The following is a 25,314-nucleotide window of genomic DNA, read 5'->3' on the forward strand; positions in this document are numbered from 1 at the left end:
ATGAGGTAAAATCCTTAAGCCGTGTTAGATTTAACCATTGTTTAAATGTGTGTTTTATAAGTGTAACACGATTAATATCGAAATAGGACGTTATGGCGTTTCCTTGTTTTAATAAGTATAAATTGTTTAAAATAGTCTTTTAATTATTCATGCTGATTAATATCTCCGCCTTAACCGCTTGTTCTGGTATTGGCCGCACGAAGCATGGAAGAATACTTTCGTAATTAATTTACATAATGTAAATTAATGTAATGACAAATCTGTAAATTAGACTTCCATTTTCAGTTAATTTTAAGGTGAAAACTACCATTTAATATCATTGTTGGTAACAGCTATATAAAATACAGCTTAAATTTGACAAGGTTTGGTCTTTCTCCAGTATAAAGTCTATGAAAGAGATCAAGTTGCATGACCACGGCATGAAAACCCACGGGTATAAAGCGTACATTTTTTATTATGTGATTGCATAAATTAGTTCATGTAACCAACCTTTTATTTCTTTTACCTTTCAAATGCAAATCCAAAAATGTGAACAACGCTTTCTGGTGAATAGGACGTTCTTTTTTAAGTTTTATTTACGGTCAGGGTAACATGCTTTGTAGATTTTTCTGTTTTAAAACATACCCAGCAACACTCCTAGACTTGAAATAAAAATAACTTCCGTGGTCACAAAACCACGACTGCTACGTTGCTTAAATTAATTATTGGAGTAACACGTGCGAGGAAGTAACAAACTGAATGAATTCATTGGAATGAGTCGGTGGACCCTATAATGAGGCGAGACTTGAATAACGAGTGGAAAGGCAGAGGGTGACTGGTAGGGTGCTGGTTCCTGACAGACCTGCCTACTTGAGCCCAGTAGGCGGACAGAAGCGCGTCGGTACTTTACTAGCTTGACGCCGGTAGTGGTGGGACACGTCTGCTGAAGCTATCTACAATCCCTGCAAGTACTGCATCTCCCTGAAAGCGTCATTTTTAGTCTGCCCGTATTTTTTGCGTAGTCTATAAACATTAGATTTTATTATGGCATAAGCTTGTATTTGAATCTGAATTGCACTTCCCGCAGGTGGTTAATCGTTAAGCTCATGCCTACATCCCATTTCCAGTTGACGTTATTAGCTATAGTGTTTACCATTAATTTGCACCTCATCTGTCATTCCGGTTTTTGCCACTACATGCCATTAGGCGCTTACTGCGTTGGTAACATGCAAGTTCGGCGTTTGGATTGTCATCCCCTACATGTCTGAAACCAACTTTATAACACGTAGGACCGCTGCTCTGCTTTCTAAATGTAATGTGACTCGCTTAAAACGGTGACAACGTGAAGCCGTTTTCCATGTTTCTTATCTAGGTTAAGTCCAAGAATTTTTGTCATGGTCTAACAAGTTTTGAGGGAATGTTTGATGGTTTCCACTTATGCTGAGCCTTTCACAGCATATTGTGGGTTTGTTAGCATTTACTGCAGCTTTGCTGACTTCACTGGATTTTAACTTGGATGCTGTTTACTCTCTGCAGCTGAACCTTCTCCAGAAGTGCCTTTTTTCCCAATCTGCTACACAGAAAAAAATAAGATGGAGCAGCAGTCAGACCAGGCACATCCCAATTGCACAGAGACGATCCAAACTCTGGCCGAAGTGGAAAAACCAGAAGTGGAATTAGAGGAGCAAGTGCCGGTAGGAGAGGAAGACAAGGGGCCACAGGAAGTGACTTCCAGTGAGCAGCTGGATGAGGGGCAAAAGGATGAAGCGCAGAAAATGGGAAATGTGGACGTGATACCTGAGAAAAACAAAGAACAGGAGGCACCTGAACAGTCAAATGATGTGGGAAAGGGAGAAGAGGTGATGGCAGAATCCGTGATCCCGGAAACCAAACCTGAGGAGGACGATCCTCCTGTTGCTGCTGGCTCGCTTGCATTTGCTTTTCTGCAGGATGAGCAGACTAAGGGAGTCCTGCGCGAGTCCCGCACCCTTTTCATTCTTCGGGGTCTTCCTGGAAGTGGCAAGACCCATCTCGCCACTGCCATTAAGGATGTTTATGAGGGTGTCTGTTCTGTCGTCAGTGCTGAGGAAATTGCGAAGCCTGAGAACGATGCATCAGGAGAGGGGCACAAGGCCCTGGATGAAGCCATCCAAGCGAGGTTCATGTCTGGCACACCAGTGGTGGTGGTTGATGATGCTAATCACACGCATGATAGGTTAGCCTGGCTAGGTCAACATGCAGGGCTGCACCTGTACTGTACTCTGTTCCTGGAACCTCTGACTGAGTGGCGTAGAGACCCTGAGAGACTAGTCCAGAAGAGTAAGCAGGGACTGGAGAAAGATGAGATCCAAGCTTTAAAAATCATGCTTGAGGAGACTTCTATACCCCTTTTCTTTGGCTGGTTTCTGGTATTGAAATCCCAGGAACGCATGAATACAATGAAGGTTGACTTTCTCAAGACCTTGGTCAGCTTGGATGCCTTCAAGAATCATGCTAGTGACTGTAAGTATTTGGAGGTGTAGCTTTCACTGTTAGGGAGGCTTTCTGTGGGTTGGAGCGGGACGGCTGCAAAACGGGTATTTAATCTTTATATTCCAGAATCAACTTGCTTGCTTTTTTTGTAGATAATGGGGGAGTTGAGAAGGAGGTTAACCTGGAGGAGTACTTTCACCATGAAGGGGTGTTTCATTGTACTACGAAGTTCTGTGACTACGGGAAAGCTGAAGGAGCCAAGGAATATGCAGAGAAGCAGGTAGGCGAAAGCACAGAAGCTCGACAATGTCTTAATCTTTCATGAATTGATTCACAAATGACCGCTATGCTGCTAAACCCGTCTCTCCCTGCAGTCTGTGAAGGAGTCCTACGGCCGCGTATCAGAGCTGGTACTGAACACCCTCTTTGTCACTCCTCGTACTCTCGGCGCCAGGGTGTCCCTTGCAGAAGATCAGCTGCAGCTGTGGCCCAGCGACACCGACCAAGATGCCAGGTCTGGCATAGACATTGCCCGGGGCAGTCATGCCCACATCACGTTGGGCTGCGCTGAGGGCGTGGAGCCGGTGCAAACAGGCCTAGACCTGCTGGAGTTGGTTCAGGTGGAGCAGGAGAGCCACACTGGAGATGTTGTGCAGGACCTGGAGCTTGGCTCGCTCACCTATTATGGCAAAGGCATGTGGGCCCTGAGCTTGCGTGAGCCCTTCCTGGCTACTGCTTGCTTCTCTAGCTACTATGGCCACTGGGAGGAGAAGGAGACCGAGAAGAAGAGATCTAAGTGCACAGTTCACTGAAGCAGTGATTTACTCGGGGTTTCACCTTTGCAGTAACCATGGTGGCTAAGCTGGCCCTAAAACCATTCTGAACCCCACACTCATCCATCTTGTGCTCTGTCCCGCTTGTGTGCTTGAGGTTAACTGGAGGTGCTTCCATCAAAGCTTTCCATGAAAATGTGGAAGTCTTGCTTCTATTGAAACCGTTGCATGCTGGTTGAATTGCAAAACTGCATTGTTGAAACATAATGTGACTTTTTTTTTTTTTGCACTGGTGGTGGTGGTTCTGGGCAATGCATCAGTTTAGTGGCGTGATGGCAGAGCACTATACTCACAGGGCAAGAGGAAGGGGTTTTGCTGCTTTTGAAGTTCTAGTGCGTTTCAAGCGTTAGATGACTGTTCCACTTGACCGTGCCTTTAAATCTGCATATTTTATGCTTTCACTTTCAATGACCCACTCTAGTGCAGCACTTAAGCTATTTATTGTTGCATATATCAATTTTTGTACTTCAAATAAAATCTGACTGGCTATGAGGGTGTAGTGGTTGTTCTCCCTGCCCCTGCTTCCTCGGTAATGATATGGGACAAGTCTTCATTTACATGCGGTGCACCATTATGGAGTAAATTATTTATCCGTAGGGGCACAATGAGCCTCTTGCAACAGAGCATGAGATGAGGGACACTGAGTAGGGTACTTGGTTATAAGACATGCACACATGGTAACTAGGAAGCCTCTATTCACTTAAACTGTGACCATGGGGGAAATTGGAGGCTGTGACTGCAGAACTGGGACAGTCTTGGTAATTCTGGAGGGTTGAGATCATAGCTTGAAGACCTCACCTGGGACTGAGGCTTGGAGTTCTGCCTCCCTAGACTCTTTCCTGCTGAGTAAACACTGGATATCCTCCCTGCCCCCTAAGTGACCCAGCTGCTGGATGCTGTGTGGATGAGCTTTATACTCATGAAATCCGAAACATGAATCACAGACCTTTCAGCTACATTCACTTCGGACTTAATTCATTATGGGTGTGTTATGTTTGTTTTTCCAATATCCCAGTGTTGCCCATAGGAGGATAGGGTTCTCTGCCAAATGTACTAGAGCCTGTACCTCTTAAATATATCTGAAGGAGGAAGCACTTTGGAAAACAAACAGTAATCGTTGGTAATTTACATCTGATGCCTCATAAAATGTAATTTGTCACCTTTGACCAAGCAAAAGCAGCGTAAGACAGGACTCAAAAAAAGCAACCTTTCATAAGGGACTCTGGCAGAGAAACTTAAATTTCTTCCAAAGAACGATTTTTAAAGCTTGCTTACGAAGCTTAGCCAGTAGATGGCGCCATCTACAATCCAATCCATTTTCCCTGCAAAGCAATCTCTTTCGTGCACACTCCTCGGTGTTTCCACTTTTCGCTTTCCTAGTTCACAGCTTGCAGTCTGGGGGTAACATCCGGGAGCTACCACAGAACGTGATAAAAAGCGGTGTATTACTATGCCAGGGATTTGTAAATGCCAAATTGCAACACCACGGTTAACTTCCAGTAGTCTACGCCAAAACATAAGTATTCATAAGATTTGGGAACAACTAAAATGAAGCTGCCCTAATTGGTTTGTATCTCTGGTTCACACTGTGACTAAAATTTTGCCAATTCATTCCACATTATACTGTTCTTTTGTTTGAGTAGATGGGGCAGATGGAATCCTAATCATCTATTCATCAGCTTTTTCCTCAGATCTGTTGCACTCATTAACAGGGGTGGACACTCTGCACCTTTCTCAGTTGTATGTTTGTACCTGTGTCCCTGTAACTCTGTAACATACTGTAAATAATAGATTCTATCTTTGTGTTCCTTACAAGCATACATTCTCATATTTGATTCATATATAATATTTTTATTTTTACTTTATACATCATCCATCCAATTTCCAAACGGCTTATCCTGGGTCACGGGGGGTCTGGAGCCTATCCCGGAAGCAATGGGCACGAGGCAGGGAACAACCCAGGATGGGGGGCCAGCCCATCGCAGGGCACACTCACACACCAGTCACTCACACATGCACACCTACGGGCAATTTAGCAACTCCAATTAGCCTCAGCATGTCTTTGGACTGTGGGGGGAAACCCCACGGCGACATGGGGAGAACATACAAACTCCACACACATGTAACCCAGGCAGAGACTCGAACCTGGGTCCCAGAGGTGTGAGGCAACAGTGCTAACCACTGCACCGCCATGCCGCCCCTCTATCCTCTATACATCATATTTTTTTTATCATTGTCTTAGTTTAGTGTCTTCGAATGTACGTGTCCAGTGTGTGTAATGCGTCACGTTACGTCAATCACGTGTGCAGGCACCATGACAGGTTCCAAGTGTGTGTAATATACTTGGTGAAATGAAGTGATTCTGGTTCTGAGCACTTTGCTGATTTTAGTGGTTGGAGATACTGCACTTTCTGTCTATCTCCTATGTTTCAGAAGGTTGATATAATCGATCTAAACCACATAGTCCACACCCCAAACAGAGTTTACTTTACATGGCTTTGTATGCTGAAGATGTAGAAGAGTGGCTTGGGTGGGAGATTCAGCTAAAGACGTCTGCATCCATGTCAAGGCCCCACACTACCAACACTACTGCCTCTGGGTTCGTACAGTGCACTGTGGGCAGAATATAGCTTGGGAGTAATACGTTTAGAGAAACGGATGACTGGCATTTGTAGTGAGGGTTATGGGGGATGGGGGGTAATCACTAGAGGGATGAGGATAAGGGATAGTATGGATCTGGGATAAGATCAGAGACAGCATGAGGGGTTCGGGTAGGGATTGGAGAACCAGATGGCTCGGCGCCCTCAAATCTATTTTCATTGTTCAAGAACATGTTCATGTCATTCATATTCAGAATAGAATATGAAAACCAATAGCAGCACTCTATGGCAGTATACTAAACAATGTATTTCAATATACTGTATACGTTAACTGTAACTATACCTTGAATAGTATGAGCGAATAGTTTGAAATGACCAAACTGCTACTTACAACACATAAAACCGCTTTCCCTTGCCCTGATAGCTAGAATAGTCACTCCCCCGCCTCGCCCCCGTGCATCTTTGCCAAGCCGTCCGATGGCTGGCGAGAACGTCATGACGCGATTCACGCACGGCAGCGCGTGCACCAATGGCGAGCGCCGGAGCCACGAGCTCTGCTGATGAGGAGACAGAAGAAATCGCCTAGTCAAAGGCAAGGGAGGGCTAGAGGGTGGGACCTGCTGCAGCCGCCTTTATTACAAGCTTCACACGCCGGAACATACAGTAACACAGACGGTTGAAGGGACCTTCTGCGATTGCCGGAGTCCCGTGTACGTGAAGGTGAGATTTTTTAAACGCGACCCGGATATTATCATAGAAACATGCGGTGGAAAACCCCTATGGAGGCAAAGCACCCGGGAGATCAGTCTGCCGATGTTTTGGGTTAGCTAGCCAGCTCGAGGCATATTCAGTTCTAGCTCTAAGTTTTTATATATTTTTTCCACTTATTCTCTTTAATTTCGCTGTGCGTCAGCAGCAGGCTAAGTCAAGGTAAGCCTAACTTCTGCTTCGCTGGGCGCTGAAGCTGCGTATTTCCCGGAGTGTCACCTCGGTCTGGAGTGCTATATGTGTCCATACACAGCAAAATCATCGGGCTAACGGAATTACTAGCGCAAAGCTCACGGACGTCTGTTTTTGTTATCGGTTATGTTGTGGTAAACAATGTGTTGCGACGTGGGCACACACAGCAGAGTCCCTAAGTCTGTCATATTTTGGATAAACCCCCGTGGCCCTGTGAAAGATTTAGGTTGCATCACCCACCACTTCTCTGAGTGTTTATGTGACTCGTTTAGGGGGAAAACGAATTCACTTATCAATTTTAAGCATCGAATTTACTTTATTGAGATGCTGTGCGGTAGGAGAAGATGATGAAGCGATCATTTAAAACTACAAGTATGGTATCTATACATGCCATTACGGCAACATTTTATATATGCAGTTTGTAGATAACTTTTTAAAATTTGGCCATGGATTTTCTTTTTTACTTTAAAGTTAATTGTATCTATACTGATGATTTTACGACTCGTTCTTTTTAGACATAGATAAGTATTTGTGTTGGGGGTTATGAGGTGTGGTTACCAACGTGAAGAGATCACTCGGAATCAGATTGTATGAGAATAACCAGCTTAGCTGGTCAGTCAACATAAACTGGTCTCTTCTGAAAGATTGCTGCCATTCTCGGTGTTAAAGAATTTCAGGTTTTCAGAGGTAACTTGTGATGCAGAGTTCCTATTGTCCCTTTCAACTTATTTCATAACACTTCGCCCATGTTATCTTGAGAACGCACTTTTAACGAGTCCAGGAAACAAACTGTGAACCTCAATTTCACTTGCTGCCAAGAAGGAAGTTATTTAATTTTTTCCTTTTCTTGTGAAAGTCTTTTTAAAAAATAAATAAATATTGGGCAGAGCACAAGTGCTTTGTAATCCAAGGCGGGGGGGTTGGTTTGTGGGGGCTTGCTGTGAGATGCATACCAGTGTGTCTTATATTGTTCAAAATGTACACATGGAAGGCATTTCTTAGAGATGGAAAGGAGAGTAAGGTGCAGCACACTGACCTGTCCTGCAGTGCTGACTGGAGATCTAGTTTTGCATGTCAAACTTAATCTCTTTTCAATGTATATTAATCACCTTTTTGAATGTAATTGTTTATGTGGAAAAGAGACTTAATCGTTGGAAAAGTTGTGGTGAAGAACACGTCCAGGAAGGGAAATGAGGTTTTCTTCAATTCAGATAGAGGTTGTACGACCTTTGTAATTCAGTACGCATTCAATTTTTAATGACATTGCTCTTGGTTACCTGAAATGGAATGGCCTAAACTGCACATGGTTTCCGAGAGCCATCACAGCTCACTCTTACTCTGTGATGTTTGCCGATGTAGTTTTTTCTTAGTGCACATCCTGTCTCGTGGGGTGTGGTAATGCTGTATGGATACTGTCCTGTTTATCCTGTTCCTGTCTCACCTAAGCAGTGCTCGATGATGACGTGAGTCTCACTGTGCACCTCTGACCATGGTTATGAAGTTCAGTTATGGTGAGCTTTCTTTTCCGCTTCTAGATTTAGCTGGTATCTTTTGGCCTACACTACCATGAAAATGGGAGTGATTTAGAGACTTTTTCCAATACCTGTGTTGACAGAACGTAGGTCACAGTAATAAAACCTGGTCTTCCATATTGTTGAATCATCTGTGTAATTCTGTCTCCTTCTAATCAGATGCTGCTGATGATGCTGTTTGCACTTAGCAGTTTTGTTTGCTGACGATATGTAAACAAAAAGTGCTGAGGGCTTGCTTTGCTCTTCTTTAGGATTTTTGGATACCATACCATGCTAATGTCAAAACAGCTTTCAAATAATTGTCATGAATTTATAAAGATAATTGCACCAATATGTAGAGCTGGGAAATTTATTGCGTTAATGTGCAATATTTCGTTACCCACATGGGGGGGAAAAAGTATAAGCATATATTTTATCAGACCTATAATATTTTTTTCTGGTTGCAAACAAGATGAGTTTAGATTGTGACATTGCACAGAATCCCATAATTTTGAGCTAAAATCTGAGTATTCAGTTATTGTCTTATGGGGAAGTTGATATTTGCTTTACTTCGTTTTTAAAAAATTAGGTGAGGGAGGCATTCATAATAAAAGAAAATCGTTTCTATATATCTTATATATAACAAATCGACATTTGTTATATGGACGCTCCTCTACTTATGAACTTTGAACTTAATAACTTTCAAACATAAGAACAAAGAGGATTGTAAGTCCAAATTGTGCTCGTTGGGCCCCCATTTTCCTGTCCGCAACATCAATCTTTTTTTTTTTTTTCTGCACACTAATTCCGCCTAGCCTATGAAGTCTGGTAGCTGCTCCCCCCTAGCAGCAGTGTAGTTTGCATACCCCCGGCATCCTAGTTCTTTGTACTTTCGTATACCCTTAAAATGTTCGTTCGTAAGAAGAGGAATGTCTATTTTATTGAAGGGTTATAGCTTACACTGCGATGGGTTGGCGCCCCATCCTGGATTGTTACCTGCCTCGTGCCCCTTAGACTCCGGGATAGCCTGCGATTTTAAAAAGGAATAAGCAGTCACAGAAAATGGATGGTTGGATAGATGGATGGATGGAACCATTATTCCCTAAGGTGTGTGATTTCAAAAAAGTTATTTACATCCCTACTTGTAATACACTGTTTTTTTCTCTGTTGTTTAAGCCTTTTTGAAAGCATTGAAATTCAGCTTGTGCTTGCTTGCAAGTACTATTTTGTTGTAAATGAATAATCTGTACATCGCAAGTTCAAGTTTGACCCATATTTTAAGTTGTTTTATGGTTTTTCTCCCGAACTTCACATTTTGGCTGAGGAAGAAATAACTTCCATGGTGAATTCCATGTCCAAAAAGACCAAGTGTGAATGTGAAGTGGACCAGAAAGTGAAGCAAGTCCTTTCATAAGGTGGTGGTCAATGTGAATCCAAGGGGAACTAGTTATCTTTCTCTCGGCCCACTTTCTGGTTCATTCAGAAACTCAGGGACACTGAGTTTGGTTAGCACCCTTAGTTTATTTAGGGGTGGTGCAGTGGCTTTGTGGGTATCTCAGTGGGTAATACCATGATTCCCCTCTTCCAGCCCACCTTTTCATGTGGGTATCCCTGTCCCGTGTTTCATAGGTGCCCTTTTTTTGCGCCCTTGGTCTGTAATTTTTTTATTTTTTTTTACTCATGAATTTTTGTTTGTTTTTGTGTGTCCTGTGAAACTTAACTGGGTCAAAGTGCACACCCTGCTTCCACCGGCTTACCTTGCATTGGACCTGGAGAAAATCAATATAATTTACCTGTCTGTAATTATCTACATGGTAATAATACTTTTGTCAAACCGGAGTCTCTCTGAAGGCAGACATGGGACAGTGTGGGCCACCTTTCACATAAGTGAAGCAATGAACATAGTACACATCTTATGAGCGCCGATCAGCATGGGTTAAATGTGCCAGAATGCAGGAGAGGCGTGCCGGGTGGATGCTGCAGCGCACAAAGGCTTCTCTGTGAACTAGGTTGTGCGTGTGGGACGGGAAACCAGAATGGTGCAGCTTTTCATTCTGCGTTGAAGGAAGACACATGATTTCCCAGCCTGAAATCCAAGGGCCTGAGTACAAGCATGCAGACTAACTGAAAAACACCTGAGTTATTGCTTAAATGCTTAAATTATGTTTACCTGGGAGGTTTAGTCTAGCTTTTTAACACTTTATGAACCCATTTGTTCCCTTTTCCATATGTTCCCTTTATGAACCCATTTGTTCCCATTGTGCATATGTTTTCCTTTCATACAAAGTGACATTAACATGTCAAGCAAGTGACTGTATATTGCTCTATTAGAGATCATGCACTGGAATATGGAGCTAGAATTTAATATTAAGCAATACAGTATACAGCAAAAAATGGATACAATTCACTTCAATATCATTTAAGATATTGGTAAATTAGAAATCCATTCAGTTTACTACATATTAACATAAAATGAGAGTTTCAAGTCTCTTTAGCATGGGTGGTGCGAGTGCAACAAATCTGAGGAGAGGGGTTCTGCCATTCTTCACAGGCCATTCTTTTCAATTCCTCTTCTGGAAGGGTTGCACTTTTCCTACTGCACTTTTCCTCTATCTATAGGGTTCAGGTCTGGTGACATACTTTGCCAGGTGATTTGTTTTCATTTCCTTCGTTAAAAAAAAACACTTTATTTTTTTATTTATTTATTTTTTTTTTTTTTACTTCATTTAAGATGGTTATCATGTTCCTGTGTCTTTGGATTGGAAATAAGCTTTTCGTTTAGGACTTTGGTGTGCACACTGGTGTTCATGATGCCATCTATAAATGTAATTTCTCCTGTGTTTGATAAATTTATGTGATACTCATGTTCAAGTCCATGCCAAGCGTTCCGAACCCCGTCTCATCTAAACAAGTTTATCATAGTTTCAGCAGATCAGGGAATCTGCCGGCTGTATTCATTTTTCATGTTCTTTGCCAGACCTTAACACGTCAGCAAAGCTGCAACATTTTCTTGTTGGACACTGTCTGTAGAGGTTAACTTCTTATTTAATGTTTTTTTTGTACTGAGGGCAATTTCTGAAGGTCAATCTTGTCCTTAGCTCGAATCCTGGCTCATCTGTTTTTCAGTACAGACTTGTGTAAATGCCATGCTGTGTCATCTGTCAAGGATAACCATTACGGCTTTGCTTTCTGGTAGTGTCCCTTTTCTGATACTTCCTACTTCATGTAACTGTTTGCACTTGTGTTTATTAGCCTACCAATGTTCCTTCACCCTTCTCTATCTTGGAAAAATCTAGTTTCTTAAATTTTCTGGCAATTTTGGGAGCCATTGTTCCCATTAGAGACCAAAATTGAGGAAAATGTTAGCCAGCAGTCTAGCTGGCAACCAAACAGTAATGATTTGATGCAATAATCTAGCAGGTTTACGCAATCAGCCTTAAACGGAAATTGCGTCACTGGTGTACTTGCATTTCTTTCTCTATCTACATGCTAGACAAAGCACGAAACTAAAGACAAACAAGTTTGTCTTTTAATCATAAGAAATGTCCTTCTGTTCAAATAAATAAAATGGATGTTATTTTAGTATGGTACTGCTAAGTCATCCAAGGCCACGGTGCTCTCCCAGAAAAGAATGGATGACTCTGAGGCAGCATTTTCCCTGAGTGAAGAAGTACCCAAGGGTCTTTTTTTTTTTTTTTTTTTTTTTTTTTTTTTTTTTTTTTGAAAGAAAACAAAAAGTTTTTTCTCTGACCTGACTGGCAATTCATTTTGATGGCTGCTGATTGTGGGCGGTGAAGTGCTCAAAACATTCCTATCTTCACTTACAGTCTGTGGATAGCTGTGGGTAATGACCAAAAGAATAATGTCCCATGTACCAGAGGCCATAGTGGGGATTTTTTTTGGTCTTCCTCTCTGTGGAGGTGTAAATGACTTGGAGATCAGGATGGACCTCAACCTGCTGCCCCCGTGGATGGAGAAGAGTCAGCCATGACGGTTTTGGCACCTTATAAGGACTCCACCCAGTCATACATTACTGGGCACAACCCGCTGGGCCCCTGGGGCAGACATGAGATATTCTGGAGAGATTATATCTCCCCGATAGCTTGAGAATGCCTGGAGATCCTGTGGAAAGGAACTGTGGCATTGGAAGGAGAGGTCTGGTGTAGCCTGCTTAGCGTAGTGTCACTACAGACCTCATTAGAAGCAGTAAGAGATGGTAACAGCAATTAAATTTACTTAGCTACTTGCAATTTGTTTCATGTGAGCCCAAATTATTTCAACTGGATGTATGAGATTGGTCCCTGGTAGAAACATGGGGAACGATATTGCTTGGAGTAAACATTTTGTTTTCTAAAGATTTAATAATATGATCCAACAGAGCAGGTTGCAGAAAAGTGAAAAGTTAGGGTGTTACAGTTCCGCAAAGCAGGAGGAGTCTTAACTCTCTAGTTGGACCAGATTAATGTTTCATTTAGTCGTTTGTATCTAGAGCTGATAGTAATTAATGTGGATGGGTGTAGGAGGTTATTTTAGCAGCCGCCTTGGCCATGTCACAGGAAGGTGGTAAGTTACTGCTGTGGCTTTGGACAGGTTGGGTGCTAACTCACCAAATAGCGAGTAGCAGGAGATCTATGTGGAAGCCTTCTGCTCTCGGAAGTGCCCAGGGAATAGGGGGGATCCAGGGCCATAAGACTGTCAGGGGCAGCTGTCTTGCATAATTTTCTCCACCTGATGGGACAGCTGACCCCAGGGGAAACATGAGCACTCCACGTTTATGAGACGTCGGGTGCAGGCGACAGATTATGGCATCTGGGTGCATGTTTTCATTCTCTGTAAAACTAAAAGACAGTGAAATATACCTAAAGTAAACTATAGCCAAATACGGCTGATTGATTTATATTGAATTTTTATTTGATTCATTTTTAGATACCAAATGACAATAACGTATTATATAGATTACATTTACAATACATATAGACAGTATAGTTTGCCATAAAATGGCAGGATGAATATATTGGGCAGTGCAGGAAAAAGTGAGGTGGTGTACGCATGCTCGAAAATACTGCATATGCGCAGACGTGCAAGGTACAAATCGGGCAAGTGGTATGGATCAGGTAGTGATGGACACCCCCAGAAATCCCTGCCCCTGCCCTGCTTTTGTTTACAGCACACACATTTGTTTGCAGAGGTATGTGGCCGCAATTTGACTCCACTTAGTAGTTGTTGCATACTTGTTCTTCTTGTTTCAGGCACATAGTCAATTACTCTCTTTTCTAAGATTTTTTTTTTCTTATGTGATAACTCTTTTTTTTAAATTTTTTTTCCCTCTTGGGAAGCACTGATGTGAATAAAATTTCTGTCCTGACTTAAATGGAATATCAATATCATCAATATAGTCACTTAAAATATCGTGATATTGTTTTTCTCCCTTATTGTCATGCCCTACAGCCAGACAGAACCTGTTATTTACTAACAGAGTGTGTAAAGTGTTGCAAGTTGTCAACAGACACAAATCAGTGCCAACAAATGCGATGTGATTTCTGGGCTTTAGATGATGGGCTTCAAAAGTTGTCCAGTTGCTGGTTTTGTGCCAGTTGCTGGCAAGGAAATGCTAAATATATACACGTTACTAACTTTTGGGTTGTACAATGCACCTCTTATTTTAGGCATACTATTGTGGGTGCAACTAAATGCCTGTATGGTATGGAAAAAGCTAGCATCAGGACAGATCTTTATGTCCGTTATCTAAAGCCCTGGTGATTATTGTGCATGCGCACGAATCTTTATTGTATCGCTGTGTGATATCGTGCAGCCTTACTGCTAACAGTTCGCCTTGCTTTTGTCTGTTAGTTACACGGTCTTGTATCAGCCTGTGAAGCATGTATTCAAGACCTCTGAGGCCTGTTTCACAAAGCAGATAACTTGTAGGATTTAAGGTAGCCTGAATTAAATGCAAGTGAACAAAGAATGTCCATTTAGCCCGAAGTACTTTAATTTGTCGGATTTATGTGCCTAACCAAGAAATCCTGCTTTGTGAAGCAGGCCTCTGTCCTTGATTCTGCTTGTGTCAGAATGTGCTGCTGTCGATTTCCTCAACTGGCGTAGCAGGACCCGTTACCCCTGCTCTTTGCAGGTCCCGGTCCACGTCTCTAATTGGTGGGTTATTTTTAACTGGGTACCATATTTCCTCAAATTAATGATGGGTTTCAGATAATGGCCGGAGGTGTGGCTGACATCAACAAATAAAGGCTGGGACACAAATGCTGGCCGGGGGGGGAAAAAAGACAAGAACTGAAACTCCTGGGGCTCATTTATAAAGAATGTGGTCAAATGTTACAGACAAGTGTTTGAATGCACATTTATACAGTTTTTGGGATGTAATAAGAATCAACATAAACATATTCTCACATTTACCAAATGTCCAGAGCAATTGTACAAACACTTTTTGCAGTTTCCTCCAAAATAACATCCAGGTGTCAGAAATGTGTATTTTAAATGGCATCTAGTCAGTGATTTGGCGAGACAGGATTCCAGACTGTGTTCAAAATGGCTGCATATGTGACCATTTATTGAGACTGCAAGTTAAAATTTCCAGTGGTGGCATCTGTGCGACTGTGTGATAATGATTTGGATGTTTTTCTCCAGCATGGACACTGCGAATTTCACCCCTCTATCCCTGGTTTATTGTGTGTCTTTTATTTAATTAATTTTTTTTTTTTGCCCAGACTTGGTCTCTCCATACCTGCATGCTGAGAACATTCAAATACGCACACTGATAAAACAGGCAAAACAACCCCTTTAGCTGTGGTGTTATATGCCAAAAATAAAGTGGCCTGTAGCTGATTATTTTAAAATACAAAATGAGTAGAAAGAGGAGGTGGTGATGTTGGTGGTGATGAAGGGCCATGAGACAGGCACATGTGATGGTGAGAGTTAAATTATTAAAGTAAAGGTTCAGACTAAACTTTATTTATTTATTTTTTTTAAGGGATAACTTAATTTTAAACCAATATATTTATTTTGTAGTGTTTGTTACATGTACAGTAAGGCAAGGTAGGCTGTGATGTTTATATTCTGGTAATATCCTAGTTTTTCAGTTCAGATTTTGCTTGCCACTAAATATATTTGTTAGGTATTTGATTGTGCTATAAAAAAGGAATGTTTGTTAATGTTAATACCTGGAGAAACACCTGGGCATATTTACAGTAAACTCCAGTGTGTCACTGGTCATACTACACACTAGCTAAATTGATTGCATGATTTGCATGGTTTTGATGAAAAGTTCACTTTTCAGAATACACTATTTGAAGGCAATTACTGGCACTGTTGGCCAACTCCTTAAGAGAATTTTTCCAATAAATGTACCCGGTTACGGAGTACAAATTGAGACCATGTTTGTCGTATATGAAATTTGTATTAACGGCATAATGCAGTAACTGAAGGGATTTGGTAATAAAGGCCTGCCTCTAATAAAGGCCTGTTACTACTTTTGAGTTAGGTAAGTAAATGCCCCAGCCAGTATTTGAGGAAATACTGTAAATGGGAAATAAACAACAATGAGGCAATGGAGAGAGCCCTCTCCATACTAGCAGAACTATTACTGTAATCCCATTGGACAGCCAAGACTGCAGTTAATGTGATTTGGAACTAGTTTAATTATTGTCAGTATGTTTACATCTGTCTAGCTCACGAGAGTGTTACATTCCACAGCAGCATCCTCCTGCAGCCCTTTGTCATTTTGCTCCCATGTGATCTGTTCCGCATAGTAATCCGTGCAAACAAAGCCCTCTTTCTTAAGGTTTCTGTATAATTAGATGCCTGATAGACCTAGTAACGTAGATTGTTGCTGTGTAACAGGTGCCGATTTACAGTGAGTGGTCCTTTGAGAAAAGGTTCACTTGAAGGGAGGTTTTAATTGACCTGAATCATTATTGCTTTTTTTTTTTTTTTTTTTAATTTCCAAACCATTTCCTGCCAAGCTTTCCAATGAAAGGCAAGTCCATTTGTCATGCCTGACCTTTCCTTCCAGTCATAACGCGTCTCGTCTCTAATACGCATTAATACGATCGGTATGCTGCTTTTAAATGTCAGGAATGTGGCAGCACATGCATGCACACATTAATCATGCAAAACGAGTGCATGATATGAGGTAAAACTTGTTTAGCAAATGCATCTTTATTACTATTCAGTGTTTCCCCTACCATTATATTAGGGAGGCGCCCCACCCCCCCAACGGCACTTCCAACCCCCCCTTGAAGGTCAAGTTAATTTTATTTAATTTTCTATACAGCGCCAGATCACAACAGAAGTCATTTAAGGTTACCTTTCCTGTAGAACAGGTCTATACATAGCACTGTTATTAAACTAAATAGCCTTATGCTATTTGTCTTATTTACACAACAGCTTGTCATTTTTGTCTCTACACTGTCGCGCATTTACAATCCTCCTCTGCTCTCTGTATCGCGCATGGCAGAGCTCCGCCCCAATGCGCACACACTGACACGTGCGCAAACACACAGGTGAGCGCACTCCCACCAGCGGACAGAGAGCACCCGTCGGAAAATATGGCTCGTCAACCACCTGAAAAGCAGACAAAAACATCTGCATTTCTTAAATGCCCCCAGGGTGGTGAAGATGGCAACACTCACTCTCAGAAGAGCCCAGAAAGATGCACTGCAGTGGCAAAAGCTGCAAACGATGTGGATAATTCTCATAAAAAGAAATGTTCTGATGTTTAGTTCAGTTGTTAAACACATGAACACCACGAATACTGTCGGTGTCCATCTGCGCGCCCCCTTCCCCCCAAAGCTGTAAGTCTAGGACAAACACTGCTATTCATGAAGCTGTTATTGGTCTCTGCTGTTTCTGCTGTCATTCATTTTTCATTATTGCAGCTTAATTCTAAGTACTCTGAGTTGGCATCACAGCCTGGCCAGTTGTTTTTTCTTTTTCCTCTCATTTTGTGGGACCAGCCTTGTTTTGTCTTCTGGAGTGTACCTGCCCTTGCGCACGTTCTGTCCTGAAGGGCCCCAGGGTCATTGACAAGCTTATAGGGGACGGATGGAAAGAATGATTTCCTTCATCTCCCAGCACGTCTCCTGTGAAGGTGTTATTGACAATCGGACAGATTTAGTTGCTGTCTTCAGCCGGCCCGGGCTCTGAGTCTATAGAAATTGGCTTCCACATCCGATGTGACGTCCGTCTCTCCTCTCTCAGATCCAACATGTCCGCCAAAGCCATCTCGGAGCAGACGGGGAAGGAGTTCCTCTACAAGTACATCTGTACCTCAGCCGCTGTGCAGAACCGCTTCAAATACGCCAGTGTGACATGTGACACTGACTGGGACCGGCTGACACAGGAGCACCCCTGGCTTCTCACAGAGGTAGGAGAGCTGCTCCACGCATCATCTATGGTGCCTGTAATCGGTGCTTAGTTTATATTGGCTTTGCTGTTATTGCCGAGACTGTGTTGCTGATCTTTTGGAGCAGATGATCTCCCCCCTCCCCCTCCCCTGATGGGTTATTAACCCTCTGGGGTCGAGTGCGTCGTTGGCGATGCAGCGTACTTTTCGCGCCTATTTCAGTTTATATCTCACTGAAATTTTTATGTAGAATCATGAAAAAAGACGCTGACTAAATCCGTAATCTGTCTTTTCAAAACGTCAGTTGTCAGAAATATTACAGTTTTTAAATTTAGGTTAAAGAGTAAACCATGCCAGCTTTCTTTGTTTTACCTGCATCGGGGCCTGTAGTGCCGCCCTCACCTGAAGATCGCTACTCGCGTTCTAAGTAGCCGCAATTTCGCATATTCAAATCGCATTCGCATGGTAATTTGATGAACAACGCAACGGTGAAACGTGATCCAGATACATCCCCATCAGCGCCATAAAAGGGGGGAGGGAAGTGGCCAGGTGTGAATGGCTCATGCATACACATGAGAGCTCCTACATATTCAATGAAAGGAGCCTGAAATAGTGACAGGAGTTAGGTTTTTCTTATTTATCAAACTCAATATTGAAACTACACCGTTTAGTCATCTTCATCTAACCAAGACTTTGGTGAACAGATATCTGGGATCAAAACAAACTGCCACCATTGCTTACTATGTACTTTTTATAATATGTCTGCAAGTGTTCCAAACTGCATTTTGCAATGTCTGTACTTTGATGTTAAATTACAAACCACATAAATCTGACATATTTACAAAGTACAGACATTGCAAAATGCAGTTTGGAACACTTGCAGAAATATTATAAGAAGTACATAGTAAGCAATGGTACCAGTTTGTTCACAACCTTGTTAAAGGTCACACATTTCATTCAATATTACAAACTTAATTCATGGCAAATAAATTATTTGTTATATATTTGTTTTGCCAATAAAGATTTGCCATGAATTAAGTTTATAATATTGAATGAAATGTTTGTTGTTGCCCCAGTCAGTGAAAGTGTGTTCCCTACCCCTAGACCCCAGAGGTTTAACATGACATGCCCATCCTCTGCTTCTAACCTCATTCCATTTTCTGCAGTTATCTGAACAGATGCATATTTGTACCATCCCAGCACAATAACTGTGTTCACTCATAAGCTTATATTCTATTTATTCCTCACTTGTCATGTATGTGTGTAAGCCATGATTGGTAAACAAAGGTGATTCTGCAAAAGCGATTATTTCTAAATGAGTAGTCACTGGGAGCTACTAAACTTAATGTGACACCACAAGAGGGTGTCCCTATAGGCTGGTGGACAAAATCACACCATCTTTTGTCATGGCTTGCAGCACTCAAGGAACAGGTAGCAGGTAACTCTCACACATGTGGAGTGCATGCTGCTCACTTTGTTGGCGTCATTTGCCGTGCAGGTGACCTACAATTCTAAGCTTTTATTTCGTTATTTTTCCCTAGGATAGCACTGTTACCTCACACCTTAGGGTTGGGGGGTATGAATCCCACCTCTACACTGTGTGGAGTACGCATGTCCTCCACATGTAGTGTGGGTTTCTGTTGGCCACTCTGGCATCTTCCCACCACTCAGAGAGATGCAGATGAGTGAGATCATATGCCTGACTATGCTTCTGCCATCACACAGCCACTGGTGGTGAAGCCAGACCAGCTGATCAAGAGGCGAGGGAAGCTGGGCTTGGTGGGAGTCGACCTGGACCTGAAGGGTGTACAGGAGTGGCTTCAGCTTCGCCTCATGAAAGAAACCACAGTGAGTCATAAGGAAAATAGTTCTAACAGGGAATTATGTTGCATTGGTACTGCAATGAGATAAAAGCATTTGAACCTCCTGTGGAAATGCTGATGAATATCATGACCTATCTGATGGGAGCCTGACTAGTACTGAATTGGACAATAAATGTACTTTAATGTTTTCATAATTTTTTCCCCTGTTTTCAGTTTCCCTGACACATACATGCATCATTTCTCTGAGAAGCACACTTTCTGAGAAGTGCACTGACAAATGCGAGCGTGATGTTTTTAATTGTAGGTTTATTTGTAATGTAAAGAAGTCATTTACTGATGAGTAAGAGTTCCATAGCATATCTCTTTTTATTATTTTAGCTGAATAATAATGTGATTTATGCTAGTATTATTGAAAATGTGATATCAGTGTTTATCATCCATAGTAATGAAATACAGTTTGGTTTCAAAGCAGTGTGCAGTTGGGGGCCCTACTGAGCAGGGAGTGCCAGGCATGTGAATAGACGGCTTTGGGGGACCCTTGGGCAGGGCTGCAAGGACCCATCCTTGGATCAGACTTTCGATTTGTCACTCGAATAAGTCAAATAAGCTGACTTACTTCCTGTAAGCCCCAAAAACCATTCATTCAACAAAATTCAATATATTTCTCATGAGGTTTGCTGGAAATTACAGCAATTTGGCTGAGACCGTTTAGTCTGTCTAACATTACCTCATTTTTCATGAAAGTTTCAGATTAGCCTCTGTGCGTAATAAGTCTCACTTTATTATTTAGATCTAATTGTGACGGATAAGTATTTGGGGAAACAAAGCTATTATGAGCAAGAATAGTAAATATTTTAGTCCTGGAAGATGGTATATGAAAAGCAGGGGACGTGACTGTTGTCTTGGCTAGTGATGAAGTTGCTATTTGCCTTGAGGGTTTCTTCAGTCTCCCCTTTGTGGAAATCTCTAGTGTTTTGATTCCTAGCTGCAGCTCTGGGTTCTTTGCCTGGATCAGCCTGCTCCAACAACGCCTCAGTTTCATTTCCATGTTCTTAATTTGATCTGCCAGTGCTATTAGTATCAGTGAGGAAGGTCTGTGTAATGCTTGGGTCGATCCCAGACAGGACTTAAATCAGTTCTCTAATGGCTCTGCTTTATGTTTTGTCTGATAGCTCTTCTCATGACAAATTCAGGTTTTTGTGAGTTGCTGTGCCTTTTTTTCCCAGTAATTTATGGAGGCATCTACTTGCTCTTGAGATGTTTTACTGAGAGAAACAAGTACAACAAACAGTAGCTGCACAAAGAACAAAGTCCCCACACTAATGACGCTTTTCTCCTGCCACCCAAAACTGAGCTGTATCGCAAATCGGCAGGTTTCCATTGTCAAGTATGCGAGCTGTATCTGAGCCATACCCTACCGTAAGCACACTCGCATGGTCTTGCTTACTAGCTGGGCTGAAAGTGTGACAGAACCAAGCTGGTTGCATCACTACCATTTGATTGGTTGAAATGCACGATGATCCCAGTGTTCTGTGCATGGATTATCTGAGGGGTTAGAGAGAAATCGTATATGCTATGTATTATTAATTATTTGTAGTATTGCACATTGCAATGTACCGGTGCATTCCTGATAAATCTGAACTTGAAAATTTCCTACTACCTACTTAAAGTACTATAGAAGGGTTGAAGGGAAAGGATTCAGAATGCAAGATTATGTTAATTCCGCTACTGTTCAATGCTAACATAACGCGGCGATTCCCACAGATGTGCTAGCGGAAATTAGCACACAATACATCATGATGTGGACATGGCTTGTGAACAATACACAAGCATCTCTTCGGTTGTACATCACTGTCACTTCGACCCAGCCGCACCAATACCGAACCAATCCTTCTGCAGTGGAAAACCAAGGCGAGCTGGAACCGCACTGTAACTAGTCTCTCTTCGCAATTCAGTTCAGGTACAGGCCAGTTCCTGTATGCCAATGGGAAAGCACTAAAGTTTTTGTATTTGGCCCTTCCCCACACTGTATGTCTTTGATACCTTATGTCCACCGTGTGGACTTTCAGCCAGTCATATTGACCCACATGGCGCTGTAAATAATCACCAGGTGTCCACTGCACATATGAGGTCTTTACCAACGCAAGTGACCTTGTAAACCGAGGGTCTCTCACTGAAGTAGATCAGTGACTCTTTTTATACTCAACTGGTTTTGGAAATCTTGTTCTGGATTTGTACTTGCCTTATCTACAATTTCTTACCAATTTTCCCTTTCCTCCCACTTTATGGGTGGGCCTGCCACATAGTAATTCATATCCTGCTCCATGTCCTGCTTTATAATTACATAAACATTTAAATTACAAGGTTACAAAAGATATTTTAACAATAGAATTAATTGTCAAAATGAAAACATTCATATCAAAAGAATTGATATGTCAGAATCAATCCACTCATCCCTACGAGGCTGTATAATTATGACGAGGGGCTTGTTAAGCTGTTTGCTGCTGTTCTAGTGCTTTATGTTGGGTTTTTTTTTTACTCTTAGGTTATATTAATCTCTGGCTGTTTTAATAAAATTCAGTTAAAGAATAAGCTCTGTCTCTGCTCCTGTGATTAACTGATAATGTTCCTGACATGTTTTCAGCATTAATTATGTCTGTCCTGAAGTACCACCTGAAATGGTTGTTGTGTATGCTTTTTTTAGAATTGGACATATCGAGTGTGTTTGCCTTTTTCCTTTGACTTGTTTACTCAAAAGAAATGAAGAAAAGCTTGTCGCACGTTTGACAGTTTCTGTCAGTATACAGACGTCTCAAACGGTTGTGAAAATTTTGTTGTTCATGTTTTGGTGTGAAAGCTTTTTATCCGCCAAATTTGCATCTGAGTTGCACAAAAATAGTTTTTTCGTGTCACGTTCATTGTGGAGCTGCCTTTAGGCCCCATTCAGTTAATATGTTATTCAGCCTCAAGGCTGAGGAGCCATGCCCTTGGGTGACTTATCTCTCAATAGAATTGCAATGTCCCTTCCCATAGACTATTCTCATACTTCTGGGAGCTGGACCCACATTCACCTACCTATGACCTATTTGTAGTGATTAACTTGCGGCCTATAACTAATAATTGTTGACAGCAAAGTAAACTTCAGAATGTTACGAATAATTGTAAATCACTGTTAATTGCAGTATAAATATGATCGATATAAATCCCCAAATGGTAACTGACTAGTCTGAGATCATTGGTGCAGAATTTCCAGACCTTCCCCAATAAATCACTGGTGCTTCCTCAAGAGTAGCAAAGCTAGGTGGGACTCTCTGCTCCAGCATCATCTGGTTTTCGCTGTTTTCCATTATCATTATTACTTCTTATGTAAATGTCATCTGTCACTATCAGAACATTTCTGACCTGATTATGTCCTTGTTCTGGCTTTGTGGTTTGGACAAAATTAGAACCTTGTATTCTTTGTGTTCGCCTGATTTTATGAAACTACTGATCATATGAAGTCTTGAGGTTTATTGTATTATGTTATTGTTTGGATATTTTTTTAAAACCTAAAAGAGGAAGAATGGAAAATATGGATATTTCTGGGTGTTGAAATGACAGGTGAAACTACTACTGTTGGGGATGAAACTGTTATCAGTTTCACGGTAAACCACAATAAAATTCCAGACAGTATTGCCATTTCAAATTGTAATTATCATTAAAACCATATCTGATTACCACACTACGTTAAATACTCTCCAGCACCAACCCAAGTTAGCAACAATCTCCCTGACATGGGTGTGCAGAGTGGGTTTATTTTGTGTCCGTAAAAACAAGGCAGAAGACAGTAACTGCACTCCAGAGACTTTCAATGTTAATGCACATTTCATATGGAGCTCATGTGTTTACATAGGTTATTGACTATATTATTATTTTAATGTTCATGCAAACAAAGAGCAGTGTTGCTAATTTTCTTTTTTTTTCGTTTTTCAATATATAACACAACCAATTTCACTATTGGTACTTTTTGAACATTTTCAGCAAATTTTAACAATACTGCAATAATACTGATAACCGTGATGACATTTTTCATGGTGTTTTCATCTCTAATTGCCCCTAACACAAATATGGACATTTCTGGGTGTAAATACGAGACATGGAACTCTTACTGATAATGCAGATTCCTTTTGTGTACTGTAGGTGGGAAAGGCCAAGGGCGTTCTGAAGAACTTCCTTATAGAACCCTTCGTAGCTCACACGCAGGTAAGCTCTCTCTTAGGCCATCACTCAATACTGTGTAGTATATAGAAATCACTGAGTGATGTTTGGCTGCCCTGTATGCTTTAAGCTTAAACTGTTTTCCTAGTGGCCATTTTAAGTCATGAGTTAATCATCTGAGACCTTTTTGGTGTGTTTTTGTTTCTAAGGAAAAGCTCCTGCTGCTTTTTGTTTTCAATCCTACACTTTTTGTCCCCCACCCTACCCCACCCCGGCTTCAGGAGGAAGAGTTCTACATATGCATATACGCCACTCGAGAGGGCGACCACGTGCTCTTTCACCACGAGGGTGGCGTGGATGTCGGAGATGTGGACTCCAAGGCTCAGAGGCTTGTGGTGCGCGTGGATGAGAAGCTGGATCCAGAGCTCGTAAAAAACCACCTCTTGGCGAACGTGGCGGATGATAAGAAGGAGTGAGTCACACCAGCTGAAGTGCAGCTCGCTTGTGGTGGCCGGGAGGTGGCCTGCGAGGGTTGTATTGCTAGATGACGTCGTCCTCCCAACCCAGCTTCTAGGCTGATTGCATGTCTGTTGTGTTTGAATAGGTGTTTATATTTACATCATGCATGTTGTAACAGGAGCAAAAGGTCGATTTTAAGAAATTCCAGAAAATCAAGTTTCCACTGATGTGGAGAAAGAAATGGATGTGTCCACTTGTCAATTTCTTTGTCAACATCGTTGGAAATGAGAAGAGTACTGTTCACATCTGCTGTAAAAGAATGTCGATATGACCTATATTGTCTCACCCGGTATTTTGTTCAAAAAAATATTTCAATATACTGTATATAGTCGATATACTGCCCAGCCTACTGTCCACCTGATCTCCTGTGACTCCCACTGTGTAGGCAGTCACTGACATGCAGGAGTGAACAAGAGAAGGAAATTGAGAACTGGGGGGAAAAACAGTGCATACCTATTTGTAATTTATTTACTGCATATGATGGAGGTAAAAGCTGGGAAGGGAAGACTCTGCCCATGGGATTTACCGGCTGTTTTGACCCCAATGAATAATTTTGTTGTAATGGGAGACTGAGGGATGTTTTGCAGTAGCCCTGAAGTGAGCTTTAGCAATAAAGTGCCCTCATAGTGTCTAATACCTATAGTCACCAAATCACCTGATTGTGGAACGCAAAAGGTAAGATACTTGTGCTGCTGTCCTTCAGGGTCCTGGCCAGCTTTCTCTTAGGCCTCTTCAACCTGTATGAAGACCTGTATTTCACCTACCTGGAGATTAACCCTTTGGGTAAGTCCACCCCCCCCCCAATGGCAATAATAACCTTAACCCCTACCCTGCCCTAACCTTCACCATAAGTCACCAAAGTTATTTGAGACTTTTGGCATTTTTAGTTTTTTGATTGCATTCACAGATCTTTGTGGGGACCTGAAAAATGGTCCCCGATTAATGTCAAAGTGTTTATTACATTGTGGGGGACATTTAATAACACACAGAAATACAATGTGCTTTGGTTTTCTTTTGCTTTACGTGGCAGTTTGTGAAAGTGTACCGGCCTTTTCAGAC

At 41.8% G+C, this 25,314-nt stretch overlaps 2 protein-coding genes across 3 annotated transcripts in view; both read left to right on the forward strand.

The window, feature by feature from the left end:
* The first annotated feature begins 754 nt into the window (after positions 1-754).
* LOC125742638 (2',3'-cyclic-nucleotide 3'-phosphodiesterase-like) lies at positions 755-3,776 on the forward strand. Of its 2 annotated transcripts, none has more exons than XM_049014846.1 (4): positions 755-947; positions 1,516-2,481; positions 2,604-2,731; positions 2,826-3,776. In XM_049014846.1, the coding sequence occupies exons 2-4, from the start codon at positions 1,572-1,574 to the stop codon at positions 3,261-3,263; spliced, it is 1,476 nt and encodes a 491-aa protein (XP_048870803.1). In that variant the 5' UTR covers positions 755-947; positions 1,516-1,571; the 3' UTR covers positions 3,264-3,776. The 2 variants fall into 2 exon arrangements, with proteins under 2 accessions (XP_048870803.1, XP_048870802.1); XM_049014845.1 differs by having other exon boundaries at positions 755-943.
* A 2,668-nt stretch (positions 3,777-6,444) lies between these two features.
* Positions 6,445-25,314, forward strand: part of LOC125742672 (ATP-citrate synthase-like) — a 35,099-nt gene continuing 16,229 nt past the window's right edge. Inside the window, exons 1-6 of the mRNA XM_049014907.1 lie at positions 6,445-6,604; positions 17,572-17,737; positions 19,442-19,564; positions 23,719-23,781; positions 24,018-24,208; positions 24,959-25,038. Coding sequence (XP_048870864.1) covers positions 17,579-17,737; positions 19,442-19,564; positions 23,719-23,781; positions 24,018-24,208; positions 24,959-25,038 — 616 coding nt within the window. The 5' untranslated portion in view covers positions 6,445-6,604; positions 17,572-17,578. The remainder of the gene's footprint in view (positions 6,605-17,571; positions 17,738-19,441; positions 19,565-23,718; positions 23,782-24,017; positions 24,209-24,958; positions 25,039-25,314) is intronic.

Source organism: Brienomyrus brachyistius, chromosome 5, assembly GCF_023856365.1.
Source record: "Brienomyrus brachyistius isolate T26 chromosome 5, BBRACH_0.4, whole genome shotgun sequence".
NCBI lineage: Eukaryota > Metazoa > Chordata > Actinopteri > Osteoglossiformes > Mormyridae > Brienomyrus > Brienomyrus brachyistius.